The 16,258-nt window shown below is 54.2% G+C and overlaps 1 protein-coding gene across 2 annotated transcripts in view; it reads left to right on the forward strand.

Annotated features, from left to right (window-relative positions):
- Positions 1-9,030: 9,030 nt before the first annotated feature.
- Positions 9,031-16,258, forward strand: part of GRID1 (glutamate ionotropic receptor delta type subunit 1) — a 679,283-nt gene continuing 672,055 nt past the window's right edge. For both annotated transcript variants that reach the window (XM_081250205.1, XM_081250206.1), the window contains exons 1-2: positions 9,031-9,270; positions 11,484-11,639. In XM_081250205.1, coding sequence (XP_081106331.1) covers positions 9,192-9,270; positions 11,484-11,639 — 235 coding nt within the window. In that variant the 5' untranslated portion in view covers positions 9,031-9,191. The remainder of the gene's footprint in view (positions 9,271-11,483; positions 11,640-16,258) is intronic.

A 16,258-nucleotide genomic window follows, 5' to 3' on the forward strand; every position in this document is an offset into this window, starting at 1 on the left:
TTTTAAGGCATTTATCGTAAAAAATAATTGCATAAGTCCTGGAATGCTTGTAAGAGTATTTTTACAGTAGCGTTAAAAAATGTCCACCAGCAAGTGACTGGTTAAGTAAAGTATGATAGATGCACGGGAGAGAGCTGTATTCAGCAAAAAATTCAAGGTTTCAGAAAACAATTTCATGGCCAGGGGAAGGGCTCACATTAAAATGTTCCTTCACTCATTAATGAATTCATTGACTTAACTAACATTTATTGAACATCTAGACATGCCAGACATTGTTCTGGATACAGGGAATAAAATCATAATGAGATTACTCTATCCTTCTTGTGGGGCTTATCTTCTATAGGGGGGGAGACAGACAATAAACAAGCACTAAAAAATAAAATAATTTCAGGTATGATACTTGGTCTTCTTGTATGTAAAAATTATACCTGAATAGAGAAAAGGACAGAAAGAAAAACATTATCATGTCAGCAGTTGTTATTTCAGGTTGGTGGTTATCAGTTAGGATTTGTGTTAAGAATAACTGAAAACTTTACTCCAGTAGTTTAACTAGTTGAGGGCTTAACTGTCTTGTGTGTCCAGGGTTGAAAAAGCCCACCACTGTCATCTGGCAGCTCTGCCATCCTGGGATGAGGCTGTCAGTCTCCTGCTTGGCTTCTCAAGGTCACAAGATGGCAGTCTCTCTTTTGGACCTGCTGTTTACATTCCAGGTCTGAAGGAAGAAAGGGGAAGGGGAAGAGTAATGTCTTTCTCCTTCTGAGGTGCTTGCCTTTTAATTATCCAGGAGCAAAGCTTCAGCCAATGTCATTTGTTCCTTCCCTGTGGCTGCCGTATCAGATGACCACAGATGAGGTGTCTTAAAACAACAGAAATTTATTGTCACGATTCTAGAGGCCAGGAGTCTGAAACCTGGTGGGGCCATGTTCCCTCCAGAGACACTAGAGGAGAACGTGTCCTTGCCTCTTCCACCTTCTGGTGGCTGCTGGCATTTCTTGGCTTGTGGCTGCATCACTCCAATCCCTATCTCCACGGTCACATTGCTTTCTGTCTGTGTGTCCACCTCTGCTTCTCTCTCAAAGGACACGTGATGGAATTCAGGGCTCACCCAGACAATCCAGGACAATCTCCTCATCCTGAGTCCCTAATTTAACCACATCTGAAAAAACATTTTTAAATAACAAGGTCACGGGACTTCCCTGGTGGCGCAGTGGATAAGAATCCGCCTGCCAATCAATGCAGGGGACACGGGTTCGAGCCCTGCCCCAGCTCCACATGCTGCGAAGCAACTAAGCCTGTGCACCACAACTACTGAGCCTGCACTCTTAGCCTGCGAGACAGAACTACTGAGCCCACGTGCCACAGCTACTGAAACCAGTGCGCCTAGAGCCCGTGCTCCACAACAAGAGAAGCCACCGCAATGAGAAGCCCGCGCGCCGCAATGAGGAGTAGCCCCTGCTGGCCGCAAGTAGAGAAAGCCCGCGTGCAGCAACGAAGACCCAATGCAGCCAAAAATAAATAAATGAATAAAATAAATAAATAAGATGCAAGGTTTACTAAAAAAAAAACAAGGTCACATTTACAGGTTCTGAGGATTGTGGCATCAATATCTTTGGGGGAACCACCTTTCAGCCTATCATACCCATTAACTGGCCAGGGATTTTGCTGTACTGAGCCTCAGTGATCTCACCTGTAGATTGGGGATGTGAACCCTATTCTAGAGGGTCTTGTACTGATTACCGACCATATGAGCAGGTGACGGGAGGACTGGGCCTCTCTGTGGCTGAGCCCTGCCCCTCCCTTCTGATCTCTGAGGGCTGTTGCCATCTCCTAGGGCAGCTTCTCCCTCCAATCCCCTTTTATCATTAATCTCCCCTGGTTCTGGAGACAGTTACAGTGAACCTGGGAGGCAAGCACACCTTTATCCCCATCTCCAACTGATTCTTTTTCTGGCATTGCTGCTTCTCTGCAGTGAGGTGTGTGCACGGCTGCTGTACCCAGGCCTGGCACTTGGCAAGTTCAGAACATGTGAGTTCCCTTCCTCTCCTGGGGTCTCCCCTTGGGGCTTCTGCTCTCTCCTACTCCCTGTCATGTTTCCCCCCACCAACACGCTGGGTCTCCCTCTCTATTTTCCAGATGAATGTCTGGGAATTTAGGGACCCTGTCCAAGGTTGCCCAGCATATCAGCGATGGATCCAAGGCCTGTGCCATCTCCCTGCCTCATCTGAAGGAGCACTGGGCAGTCCCTGCTCCAAGCCGAGTCCTCAGAAGCATCCCCAGGAGGTAGCACCTTCATCCTTTGGGGTTACAGGGTGCTAAATGCGCCATGACACCCAGACAAAGAAAATCAATCACAATTTCATTTCATCACCACATAAAAGAAGAGGTTTACAGGCAAGAAAAATTGCTCATGGAAATGGGTGTGTCAATGAGCAGGGTGATCTGATTCGTTAGGGTTTGCTTCTAGCTGGAGGCTTGGGTCTGGGGAAGAGGTTATCTGCCAGATGAGCCAGGGCTCCAGGCAGATGTAGTTCCCCCAATCCCTGCCCCTTGGGAAAGGGGAAGCTTGTCTTTGAGAGGCTACAGGCCCACGCTGGTAAGAGCAGCAGGGCTATACCTGACTTGGGATGGGATGCAGTGGGTGGGTTGAGCCTCTCACATTCATTTCAGAGTGCCTGTGGTGTGCAGCTCCCAGCCCAGTGGGAGGGGTGACACTTGGGTGTCCCGTCACGGATGGAAGCAGGCCAAGTCTGGGGTCCAGTAAGCCTGGGGGCCCCACCTCACCTATGGACACCCGCAGCCCCATCCAGCATGAGTGCAGAGGACATAGGACTGGCACAGAGTGTTGTGTGCAGAGTCAGGATGGGTCAGCCTCCTGTGAGCTCCCTGGTGGCCAGGGACACAAGGGCTTCACCCCTCTGTCTTGACTGTCCATTGTGGATCAGTGGCCCTCTGGCTTCCCTAAGACGGCCACTGAGGACATGCATGTTGACATGTCTCTGGCTGCCCAGGGCCACCTCAGGCCCCTGCTCTGTAGAGAGAGACATGTCTGAAAAGTAGTGAGACTGGCCTCAGCATCTCCCACCAGGACTATTCTGGCAACTTCCATCCTGGCCCCTCCACATCTTGCTGCTTTCCCCTCTGTGTTCCTTTACATGCATCTGCCTCCATACTTTTCCTCTTGATATTCTCTCTGCTTGGAAAGTGCATCATCTTCCTTAACTCAGCTCAGGGGTTCAACTCAGCCTGTGTAGAGCCCACTGAGGGACCCACTGCAGCAGATGGCAAGGGCAGAGGGGGACCATGTTTTGGGTCTGGAGCCTTGGCAGTGGCTGATGAGGGTGTGGAGGCCTGAGTTTTTCTTTGGAAAAAGGCAGGCTAGGTTTTGGTTCCCGGCTACTTGGTCCTTCCTGGGGAATCAGGAGTTTCCCCAAGTGAAAAAGGCAGAGTTGCAGGGCCCAGGGGCTAGGGACAGAAAGGAGAAGCCTCCTCAGGCCTTGTAGTGGGGGACCAGGGATCCCAGCATGCAAACTGGGAAGGGCTTGGACCAGCCCTTGGGCTCAGGAGAGACTGTCAATGCTGAGGTTTTCAAACTTTAGATTCTCAGCAGGAGAACCCTTTCCTTGCACACAATGGACTCGGAGCACACAGGTCAAGCCTGAAGGAAGTAGGGTGGGTCTAGAGCCTTGGAAGCCAGAACCTTCTCTAAAGAACACCCTGGATTCAGGCTGGGGGACACACACCTGGAGGATCACTGCTTTAGGAGGAGGCTGGGACACAGGCTGCCCCGGGATGCCTGGGCCTGAGATGACTGCTCAGGGTCCTTCCTGGGAACCGGGCCATCCCCCCTCTTGCTGTCCTTTGGCGTTTAGTAATGCCTTTGTGCAAACTGCGGCCCGCCTCTTCTGCCCTTCAGAGGGACCTATGGAAGGGAGGGAATTTGCTGAACTCCAAGGGGCCAAGGGGAGTGCTGGACATCAGCATGAGAGCTTCAGATGGGCCTGAGCTGGTGTTTGGTCCTGCCACCCACCCTGCCTGGAGAGCCTGGGTCCAGGGACCAGACCTCTGAGGTTCCAGCTTGTTTTTGTGAAGGAAGCAACTTTTCACACTGGTAGCTTCTTGGACTATCTTGGTTCTAAGCAGACTGCACACTCCAAACTGGGCCCCAGTTTATGGAACATATAATGGTGAAAAAGAGGGGCCCCTGCCCTGCAAAAATGAGATGCTTCTCTCTAGGAAGGACATGCTGTGTGTGATTTCCTTCCTCCTCATTAGCCTGGGGGGTGTGGTTCCAGCAAACAGAAGCCTCCTCAACAGGGCTGCCAGATGTGGCACCTGCATGTGCCATTGGCAGTGCCGTGGAAAGGGTACCTGGAAAGGGTGTGAAGGCTGGGTGTGGGCAGGGGGCCGGGACGTACTAGTGGGTCCTGCCCTGGAAGCTCCTGCAAGGTGGGTGCAGGGAGGGCACCTTCAGTCTCAATTGCCCAACCCCCAACGTGGAGAAAGCTCAAGACTAAATGAATAGAAAGCCTTGAATAATGGAAAGAGCGATGCAAAAGACTGCTGCCCTGGGAAATTGAAAAGTAAAAACCCATGGGGCTAACCAGAGTAAAAATAAAATAAAAAACATAATAATATAAAAGAAGATCAAATAAAATAAATACAAGCTGAGAAACAGTAAAAATGAGATGAAAGATGTTGGCAAGAAGGGGTAAGGAAGACAAAGTAGAGATGGAAAATGAACATAAAACAGAAGACCAAATGCTGAGACTGAAGGGAAGGATGAAGTAACCAATACATGTTTTTTTTTTCTTTTTCTTAAAGAAAAACCCAGTGGGTTAATAGAGGAAAGTAGCAGTGGGATTTTTTGAGCTCTGATTCTGGCCAACTGTGGGTTCCTTGGAGCCCATGGGTAGGGAGGGCCCAGCCCAGAATTGAAGCTTCAGGGCATTAAGCCTGGCTCCTTCTAAGATGCTGGTTGACCTCTCCCTGGTGGCGGTGGGGGATCGACCCTGGGGCTTGGGTTGCCCTCTTCCTTGTGTTCTCAGGAGAGCTGGTCTTCTGTGCCATGGCCTGCAGAGAATCCTCCAAGTTGGGCCTTGGTGTGTCTTGCCAGTAGCAACCTTCATGCAGGTGTGGGCTGAATTATCTTAGAAATCCCAGGTGGGCCCTATGCTGGCGAGGGAGGAAGGCAATCTTTCATGGTACAGTATCTTGTTTAATCTGGGGGCTTGCTTAAAGGAACATGATTGGAGAGGGGGCATCTCTTCAGGGGCTGGGTAGTGGTAGTTCTACACGGAGTAGACAGCTCCCCACGGAATGTGCCAGGGCAACAGGCTCCTGTGAGGGTCAGGATGCCAGCTGGTGCTTCCTCAGTCCAGTTATTGACTGGGGTGAGAAACAAGATGACAGAGAAAGGAGAGGTCTGCTTTATGGAATGATGAAGCTGTAAGTGACGACAATCGTGACTTCCTAGTGGACCACCATATTCTCTTTGTCTTGACATTTCACCTGCAGGTTTGGTGGCAAACTACTGGCTTCCAGTAGTATTGTAGTTGAGAGTGCTGATGGGCCCAGTTTATCTCTTTGCACCCTCCTTTCCCAAGTGGAAAATGGGAATATCGTCTCCTAGTAAAATTTAGGGTGCTGAGTGCAGTGCCTGCAAATGGTAAATGCTAAATAAATATGGTTATAATTAGTATAACCAAAGATCTCTTTAGAAAAAGCAATCACCTGTGTTGGCTGAACTCTGTGCAAATGAAGGATTTATTGACCCAGTTTTAATTTCTGTGAATGCATCTTTGTGTAGTGAGGAGCAAACCAAGAGGACTGAGTCCCGCGTGCAGCAACTCAACTGGGGCCTTGGGTAAGTTACTCCTTTCTCTGAGCCTCAGTTTTCCCCTCTGTAAAATGGGTTTGTATCATATGACCCAGAGATTGCTAATCTCTCTTCTCCAGCCAGGTTATTAGAGTCAGGGCGAACTTGTTCATCAGGTAGAGTTGCTTGCCCAGGAGCCTGGATTGGGGGAGGCAGCTTTTACAGCCCCAGAGTTTATCAGGGTCTAAAGGGACTGGGCTGGCTAGGATCAATAAGTAATTAAGGTTTTGATGAATCTGATAAAGCCCCAATAAGGCAATGTCCTTGGAAGCTGGTAATCCCAACTTCAGGTGGCAGAGAGGATTCAAATAGTCTTGCCTAGAGGTAAACAGGCATAGGGCCCCAGTGATCTCTGGGTTTGCCTCCCAGCTCTAGTAGAAATGGGACCTGTGCAGAGTATCCTTCCTGGCCAGTCAAGGTATATCTAGGCCATTCCAGTCTGGTAGGGAAAACTGGCTCGGCTTGGAAGTATAAGAGGATGAGCATTAAGAGATGAGCATCTTGGGATGGTGAAGGACCCCACACTGTCGAAATGGAGGGGAAGGTGGTACCCAGGAGAGGAGCTTCCAGGGGAATGCCAACCTGTGTCATAGCCCTCAGTGCCAAAGTAGAGGGACCTCATCATCCAGATTAGAAACTGATAGAACTCTCCCTCAAACTATGTGTGTTTCTAGGTTGACTTCTTAACATTTGGAAGGGGGAATTGAGACTTGTCTCACTGTAATCATGCTGCCACTACCTAGCATAATAAATATCAAGAAAAACTTCTAACTGGGTTAGAAGTATCACCCGTCTACTTTACTAACATACTACAGGGGTCCAAACAAGTGTGTTTGGGGATCCCTGACCCTGTGGCTCTTGACCTCAGATTTGAGCCCTTACAGGATGAACATACCACCATCCTTCCCAGGAGGAGAGGGTCTCCATAGGAACCAAACTGTTACATAATAAAACCCATTCTTTATTTCCCTTCTTTCTACAACTTTTCAGCCAGTGAATGGTAGAATTTCCAGGGAGTGAGAGTGGAGGCATGGGGGGTTTGTAGAGCCCGGGAGGGGGGTGTTTTACAATTCAAGGCCCCTAAGATGGATTTCTTGAGGGAGTGTCTTTGTGTGGGCACCACACCCAGCTGGACAGCCCAGCCTCCTTCAGGCGTGGTCATTCCTCTCCTCTTGCCTATGGTCCCTTCATCCTGGAAGTCACCTTGCCAGCCCATGTGGTTCCCTGCTGTTTCTCCAACCCAGGTTCTCCTCTCCCCTAGGTTCCCCCTGCGGCCCCACCAGCCACTGCAAGGGCTGCCTCACTGTTCTCCAAGCCTGCTCTGTCCCCCTCTGCACAGCCTCCTCCCACACCTTTCCAAACTAAAATTTGCCAGTGACTTCTGTGGCAGGCAGCTTGGGACACACACATACGCGTGCGCGTGCGCACACTCACACACACACTAACTTCTTTTTCTTCCTATCTTGGCTCGCTAACCAGCATTCAATGCCTTGAAGCCTCCCTTCCTTCTCCCTTGGTAACCTCCACTCAGCCTTTAGGCTGTCACCTCCTCCAGGAAACTATCCCCTGGCTCTTCCTCCCAGGCTGGGTCACAGCCCAGAATGCGCCTGTGCATACATAGCTTATTCAGGGTCCTTGCCACATCTTTTAATGATCTGTTTAGGTGTCTGCCTCTCCTCTGAGCGGGGAGTTCCAGGTAAGGTCTGTTGCTGAGCCTCTCTGAATCCCTCACGCCTTGCGCACGGCCCTGATCAAGGCAGGGGCCTTGGGGCGCGGGCCAACGACAGGGCCAAGGGGCGCTCCCGGGCTCGCGGAAGTGGCCCCTTGCACTAGACTCTGCCAGGCGCGCCCGGACCGAGCTTCCGCGGAATCCCGGTCCGGGAAGGCTCAGCTGTCTTCCTGAAATCTTGGGTGTGCCACGTGGAGCCCAGTCTGGAACTTGTTGGTGGGGGGCAGGGTGGCTACGCGTCAGGCCTGCCACTTCCACGCAGGATGCAGCCCAAACAGCTTAACGCTACATCTGGTGGTGGCCGGCCGGAGGCATTCCCGGAGCGGTGGAGAGAGCCCCGCTCTGCGCTGGCCGCGAGGAGCCGGCTCTTTGCCCTGGGCTCGCGCGTAAAGGCTCCGTGCAGAGTCGGAGTCTGAGCACGCCGTCCGCTTAGAAGGCTCCTCACGTCCAGGCGCCGCGGTCACGGATGCGCCGGTTTCCGGCCATGAATTGGGCTTCAGAGTGCGAGCCGCCTGCCCGACTCCCGGCTGAGCCCGGGGCCGCGGGGTGGGGGATGGGCGCCCGCCAATGTCGGTGGGGCCAGCTAGGGTTGGAGCCCGCGACCGCGGCTCTGCTCCGCGACGTTTGGCCGTGGCGGGTCCCTTTTGGCTCCCCTTGCGTCTCGGTGCCTGCTCCGCGACGTTTGGCCGCGGCGGGTCCCTTTTGGCTCCCCTTGCATCTCGGTGCCTGGCTCAGTGCCCCGCCCGGTCTCTCTCCCGGCTACCCCTGGCCCGGCTCCGCGAGGGGCTCTCTGCCCAGGGCGGGGGTCATGGCCTAAGACGCAAGGCGGCTGAGGTCGGCGGGCGCCAGGGGGCTCCGGGAACCCTCGAGGGCAGTCGGAGGCCGACCCTTCTCCATCCTCTGGTCCCTGGCGAACAGGGGGCACGAGGCCCAGGGCCGCCAAGCCTCTGCGCGCCGCAGCCCCGGCCGGTCCCCATCGCCCTGCTAGCCTCCGAGCGTCCCTCGGGCTGGAAGCGCTGAGCACCCGGCGCCCCCTCCGAGCCGCGAGCGGGAGAGCGCCGCGCTGCGAGGCAGAGGCTCCGCAGTCACGTGGTCGAGAGGAGGGCGGAGGGGAGGGAGGCGGGCAGGGAGGGGAGGGGAGCGGAGTCGAGGGGGAGGAGGAGGGGAGGGGGCGTCCTCCGCACTTCGGCTCCTCGCCGGGGCTCAGACACACTGCGAGCCCGGAGCCGCCGCGCCTGCCCGGCTGCCGCCGCCACCGCCACCACCACCTCCGCCGCCTCCGAAGCCTCCCGAGCCGCGGGGAGCGCCGCTGCCGCCGCCGCCGCGGGCCGCCCCCGCCGCGCCGGCCTGGGCTCGGGCCGCCAGCGCCGCCGCAGCCACCAGCGGAGCGGGAGCCCGACCGCGCTGGGCTGGGCTGGACTGAGGCGGGCGCAGGGCGCAGGGGCGGGCGCGCGGGGAAAGACGCACGGGCGGGCTTGGCTCTCCCGGGGAGCGGCCCGGGACTGCACCCGGACCGGCGCCTCCCCGCTCCGCGCTGCCCTCGGCCTCGCCCGGGGCCCGGGCGGATGAGCCGCGCGCCCGGGGGACATGGAAGCGCTGACGCTGTGGCTTCTCCCCTGGATATGCCAGTGCGTGTCGGTGCGGGCCGACTCCATCATCCACATCGGTGAGCGCGGCGGGTGCGGGGCCGAGGCTGGGCGGGGGCACCAGCGGCGCGGGGGGTGCGCGGCGTCCAAACTTGGCTTTTCCCTGGACCGAGGGGCTCGGCGGGCGGTGCTCCCCCGAAGGGCCGCTCCGCGCCGCCCCGCGGAGGAGATGTGCACGGGCCGCGCCGCGCTCCCGCGGGCTCCCGCTGCTCCCCGGGGCTCCAATCCTCGCCGCGGGGCCCCGCGGCCTCTGCCGACACTTAGGGCCGCGGATGCGGGAAATCCGGGGCTAGGCGCAAGTCCAGACCCGCGCCCCTGGCGGGGCCGTCGGCGGGGTAGGGCCAGCCCTTAGGCGCAGTTTAGAGCAGCGGGGGCCGAAGGCGGGCAGGGCCCGGGGTCTCGCCAAGTTGGCAGGGCAGGATTGAAGAGGCCCGACCGGAACCGTGCATGAATGTGGGTGGGTGGGTGTTGTCAGCGTGTGTCTCTGTTTGCGCTTGTGGCTCCGTGTTGGTGTCACTGCGAGAGGGCGGTGGGGTGTATGGGGCTATCGGAGCCTGTGTTGGTGCGTGCATGACTGTCAGCCTGTTAGAGTGGACACAGTGTCTGCCTGTTTCTCTGGTGTGTGTCTGTGTACCTCTCTGTATATGTGTGTGTGTGTGTGTGTGTGTGTATCTGGCTGTGGCGACAGCAGCCCAATCCTGGACAGTTCCAGAGTTTCCTTTGGCCCAAGTCTTGGGGGCCGGCACATGGTCTGGGTGGTGGGAATCAGGGAAGAAGCCTGGGCCGTGGTGTGGTGTGGGGGGGGGGAGTGTGTGCGCGCGCGCTGAGCGGGAAGAGACCGATGGAGGGAGAGAACCGGCAGAGGAGAGAAGATGAGATAGAGAAGAGGAGGAGGGGGCTTGTCGAGTTGGTAGCAGCAGGGGAGAAATCCCAGGAAGTTGGTCCGGGCTGGGGGACTGACAGCGATTGTTTTTGGGGAGTCCGTCTGCAGTCGCTTTTCCGGAAGTTGGGAAAGACCAGCGAGCCCAGAGAAGCTGGGGGGTTGGGAGGTGTGAGAAGGCAGGGATGATGGGACAGGCGAGGCAGGGGTGTGATGGGTGGTCAGGGACTAGGCCTGGGCTTGGTGCGCTGCAATCCCCCTGCAGGAGTCAGGGGCCGGGACCAAACCTGCTTCCTAATGGTGGTGGAGGTTGGTGGGGGGGGGCGCTTGGGTCTCGTGGTCAGCATTGCGGCTCTGGGTGTAGCATGGAACGGGACCTCCCTCCTCCTGCCCAGCCCCCAGCTCGGGGGATCACTGCGCCCAGCCCTGGGACTGTGGTGACCCTCAGGGCCTGGTGAGGGGGGAGGACTCCGGTGTTGTCCAGGCTGCAGGGCCAGGTTCGGTGAGTCCCACCGATCTCGGCTTCAAGCCCTGAGAGTCGGCCACGGCGGTGCTAAGAGCGCAAAGGGCCAGCCGGTGGCCGCCCCAGAGGAGCTGTTCATGGTTCTAGAAAGCCCTTTCAAGAGCGGCTCCTTCTGCGCTCTTCAGCCCTGCTGGGTTAGAAGGCAAAGGGTCTAGGGACATCCTCCTACCCACCCCACCCCCAACATACACGGCAGGAGAAAAAGTGGGGAGGGATGGAAAGCAGGAGGCAGAACCCAGGGAGCTAGACTGTGACTGAGCTGCCTGTTTGCCTGTCATCGGTTATCAAAGGTCCCTGTAAAGAAGCCCCCTGGCATAGGAGAGCCACTTTGGACCTGCTTGCTTAGCTCTTTGCAGAGAGTGGTGCGCAGGGCAGAAGGAAGTCATTGTTCCATTTTGGGATTGGGGCTGGGGACACTTGCCTGCAGGGGAACTTTGTGGCTCCTGGGATAGGACTCATGGGGCCATGTCAGGGCATTTAGGTGCTGCCTGAGGTCACAGCAGCTTGGCTCAGTCCATTATGTGGGGCATGTTTGATACATGAGGTGGTTTGGTTGTGAGACACTTGTGTGACCTGGTGGCAGCATGTGCCATGTGCATGTGTAACTCATGTCAACTGTGTTGGAATATTTGGGGGGTGTGTTTCTGTGTTGGGGGACTGAGAAGAGCCTTAAACTATCCTATCAGGCTGAAACTGCAGCCCAGAAGTCCTGCCACCTGGCAACCTGCAGTCCTGCCAGCACCATGACCAGAGGGCCAAGGCTGGGGTAGGGGTGGGGTGGGGAAGAGCCCTCCTCTAGGCCTACAGTCTTGACCCCTCCTCTCCTCCAGGTGCCATCTTCGAGGAGAACGCAGCCAAGGACGACAGGGTGTTCCAGCTGGCCGTATCCGACCTGAGCCTCAACGATGACATCCTGCAGAGTGAGAAGATCACCTACTCCATCAAGGTCATCGAGGCCAACAATCCTTTCCAGGCCGTGCAGGAAGGTGAGTGGCTGGCCGCCATGCCCAGGGCTAACAGGGCGGGGGCCTGCCAGCAGAGCTGGAGCCCTGCAGGGTCGAGAAGGGCTGGGCCACGCAGGGTTCCCTGTGTGCCTGGGCAGTCACAGTGCCGCGCACGGTGCGCGCTCCCTCCCCGGCCCACCAAGGCAGTGGTGCGGGAGTGCCTTGCGCTTCGGGGCTGGAGCGGAGAGCTTGTGAGCCGGGAGCTGGGCTCCTTGCGGGGCGTGTCTCGGGCTTGTGCGGCTCCTTTCCAGCTGGGTGGGCGCGTCTATGAGCCGCGCAGGCGTGTGTGGCTCAGGGCTGTCTGTGTTGTTTGAGTGTGGGTGGGTGCGTCTGCGAGCAGGGTACCTGTGTTGGTGCACCTCCCCTGACCTGGATGGGCCAGTGTCTTCTTCCCTATCAACCGAGGAGCGAGGAGCGTGTGGCGCCCAAGCCCGTGAATGCGCAGCATCTCTCGCCTCGAGGCCCCTCTGTGCCTCGGCTGGCGTTTCTCGGCCGGCCGCGCTCCTCCTCCGGGTTTGGAGGAGCCGTTCTCCCTCGCGGTCCCCGCCGTGGGCGGAGGCGTCCCCGCCCGGGCCGAAGGTGGGCGCTGTTTGACCAGAAAAGCAGCGGAGTTGGGCCAGGCCAGGCTGCAGGGAAATCCTAGCCCGCGCCTGGGCCGCCGTGGTCGGCAAACTCGGCCCGCAGGCAGAGGCAACAAGTGCGAGGCTAAGCGCAGAAGCCCCCCTCTGCTCTTCCCTCCTCTCTCATTCGCTCACCTCCCACCTGGCTTGAGCCTGGGCTCTGGGCCTCAGGTGTCTCTCCCACGATGCCTGCTTCCTCATCAGACTAAGGCTCTCACTGCCCCTGATATCTGCCTGGCCCAGGGCCCCTTTCCTCTCCTTTGCCCCCATATCCATGGTTTCTCCTAGTTCCATACATCCAAGGCTTTGACTCTGAGGCCCTCGCCCAGGAGTATTGAGGACAGAGGCCACAGCTGGTGGCCGGGATTCCTCCCAGGAGGAACAGACAGGACAGTGGGTCGGTGTAGGGAGGAGGTAGTCTGGCTGAGGGCTCCAGGCAAGTTACCCTCCCTCCGCCCCTGGGCCCAGAGCCCTCCTCCGGCTCTAGGTTATATGTTGGCTGCTGGTTTTCTTGTATCTCCAAGGATAGGGTGACTCAGTGAAGGCTCTGGTCAGGGTCCAGAAGGTCAGAACTGGTGCCGGGGAGAACTTGGTGCTGGAAGGAGGTTTTGAGGAGTCTGCTATTCCTGCAGAGGAGGGAGAAGGCCCAGCTCTGCAGCCTGAAAGTCTAAGGATGTCTTGAGGTAGTTGTGAAAACCTGGAGGTCTGGATGTGTTTTGGGGGTGGTGGTGAGTGGGGTGAGGCTGGTGTTGTCTGTCAGGGGAGCTGCCACTCCCAGCCCTGGCAGATGTCTGACGTTCACTGAGGTACGAGGGAAGGAATCCCTGTCCTTCTTTGCTGTCTGATCATGTCCTACCTGCAGTCCCTGCCTCCGCATGCCCTGCCCTTGGACTTTTTTTTTTCAGTGTGCCCTCATCACAACTGTTGCATGTGCTTGGGGTGGGCTCTAGCCAGGGGAGGGTGGGACCTCCTTAGGCAGGAATGACCCTAGCTGGGGTGGGGATCTGTGGTGACACAGGCTTTTACAGTTACATGCCACAGTTTTCATAATGCCTCATGCTCCCTTGACGCTGTCCCCATACACTTGTCTCTGTGGACATTCATTCTTTGTGCTTGGGAGCTGAGGACACAGCTGGGTAGCACCTATTTCCTGCCCCAGGGAGCTCACAGTGTGCTAGGGAAGCCGCCTGTGTTCGCCATGGCAGTTTGGCTCTTCCACCTTCTCTGTTGACATACCTTGTTTCCATCGACTTCCTCTCCACTGTGTTGAGTATTCCATGCTCATTCATTTTGCTGCAAATGATGCCCATTGCCCCCCCCCCCACCCCCTCCAGCAGCAGGTCCCCAGAGACTGAAGGTAATGCTCTTGCCCAGGGTTACAGTCTCAGGCAGGTAACACACATGGGTAACTGGGCAGCTGGGCCTGGAAGAACCTGGAGTGTGGGGTCTGGAGAGGCCATCTCTGTCAAAAGGAGCAGCTGTTCCATAGCTTCAGCTGACTTTACCATTTGGGAATGAAAATCCTAGTGTTATAAATGGACTGATTTTTTTTTTTTAAAGAGGAGCCCCAAATCTGGACTTCAATGTAAAACCTGATTTCTAACTGTTCTCGACTAATCAAACAATTTGAACAACACAGTACGAGCCAAATAAAACAGAGCTTTGGGCCATTCAGCCTTCAAGGCCTAATGCAACTTTGTTCTGGAGACACAGGGCTCTACCCAGGGGCCTTTTCTGGGTCTCAGTTTCTCTATTTTTATAATTGGAAGAATGTCTCAGGCTCCAAGCATGGCAGGCTGACACAGTCTTGGAAGGGTGTGAGTGAGTGTGTGCGTACATCCAGAACTAGAGAATTGGAAGCTGATGGCTGAGAGTTGTCCAGGTAGAGGAATACTGATCAGGAATACTGTATCTACCAGGTGGTAGATACAGCTCGGATGGGAAAGGAAGGGACTTCTTGGCTGGGGCGTGGCCAAGGATAAGGGCAAAGGCAGACTGGGGTTCAGTATCCATCATGGACTGGGCGAGCTCCCAATGACAACCCCCCCACCCCCGAGGTGGACCTGGGATTGAAGTGATGCTGCCCGATTTTGGCTTGAGAGGTAGCACCAGGCAGGAATAAGAGCTTAGTTCTTGGAGCCCAAGAAACTGGGTTCAAATCTTGCTTGCCTCACGTGCAGTGTGATTTTTGGGAGGGGCCTGGCCCTGTTCTGAGCTTCTGTTCACATATCTGTTGAAAGGCAGTACCTGCCTCCTGGAATAATTGTGAGGATGAAATGAGATGAGACATGTATGAATTGTCTGCAGAAGGCCTGCAGTAGGTGTTCAGTAAACATGAATTCCCTCTCCATTTCTTGACCAACTGTGAATCCATCTCAGCTTCTCCTGAGGCTGTTATTTTCAGCTGTACCATTGCTTAAGCTAGTGAATTCCTTGAGACCGGACCCTAACTGACCTTTTCATTTTCAGCTTTTTGCTTAACTTTTTCCCTCCTGATTATAAAAGAAATGCTTTGCTACAATGAGTATGAATTAATTTAAAAATGTGAAAAAGGAAAAGGGCAACGCATGCTCATTATATAAAATGTGGAAGGTACAGGAAAGCATCAGGAGACAGAACAAAACCGTTTGGATTCTACCACTGTTCTTTCCTTCTAGTCTTTTTTCGTGCACTGAATTTCATAAGTGCTGAGAGTTCCTATTCTGTTCAGTTGTGTATATATATATATATATATATATTTTTTTTTTCATTTAACATATCATTGGCTTTTTTTGAAATCACTATGAACTATTTGTAAACATTACTGTTAATGGCTGCATATATTTTCAATATCCAAAACAACTTATTTTTAAAAATGCAAACATTTATGTTGAGATATGCTTAAGTATTTAATGAAGAAAACAAGAAACTCTACTTTGGCTTGTTGGTCCTAAGATTTATACCTGCAGTTTCTTCAGGCTGATTTTGTATCCATACAAGCTTCTTACAAGCTACCTTTTGAGGCAGTTGGTCAGTTTATGTAAAAAGATTGGATCACTTTTTAATAAAATATGCATTTGGTGAGGATTTAGCAAATGATAACACAGAAATGGTATTTAAATCTCTAAAAGGTTGTATCTTAGATTTAGTTGGCGAAGTCCATATTAACAATAAGTGTGAAAATTTGTCTTCTAGATAGTAGAAGAGATACTAATTTGTTAAATAAAAAAATTTCATATTGCTTTAAAGTGTCTGCTCAAGGAGAGGATTATATAAATGCATAAATGCATAAAAGAACTGCCTGAACATGAGTCTCTTCTGTTCACAGAATTATCTTTTACTGTAAGTAAAAGACTTGAGTTATTGGTTATGCTGTAGATATATCTGTCACGAGTGGAAAGATAACAATTTAGGGAAGAGGAAGAAAAAAGGAATATATGTGATGCATTATTCCTTTTAGTTACAATAAGCACAAAAGTGTTTTAGGAAGACAAGGTAAAAATCACCCAAGTATAGCTTGGTGTTCACAGAATACAACAATGAAACAATGAAATAAGAGGGAAATAAAGCACAGTGAGCTTGGTGGTGTCCATCTGATGGTCTTGCCCATATTATACTGGTCACTCCTAGGTGGTCACCCTGCCCCTTACACTCTATGACATCTGCTAGACGGTTTCCCTCCCTGAGCTTTGATGCCTCTGGTGTCTTCCTTGATTTCCCTTCAGAATTATAGGTCCCGCTGAGGCTGTATTTTTGCAGCCTCTGCTGGCAGACCCACTGTTCTCCCTGATAACAGCGTTATAGGTCCCTGCCTGGGAGATACTGTCAGCATTTCCCTGGGTGTGATGTTAGAGTCGTTAAAGATGCTTGCAGGCCCACACCATCATTCCCATCCACTCAGCTGCATAATTTTTCTCTTGGTGTTGAAACACATTTTACCACAACTTTGCTGGTTAAAAATGGGAATGTAGGGAATTCCCTGGCGGTCCAGTGGTTAGGACT

The sequence above is a fragment of the Mesoplodon bidens genome (assembly GCF_964165515.1).
Source record: "Mesoplodon bidens genome assembly, chromosome: 1".
Classification (NCBI taxonomy): Eukaryota; Metazoa; Chordata; class Mammalia; order Artiodactyla; family Ziphiidae; genus Mesoplodon; species Mesoplodon bidens.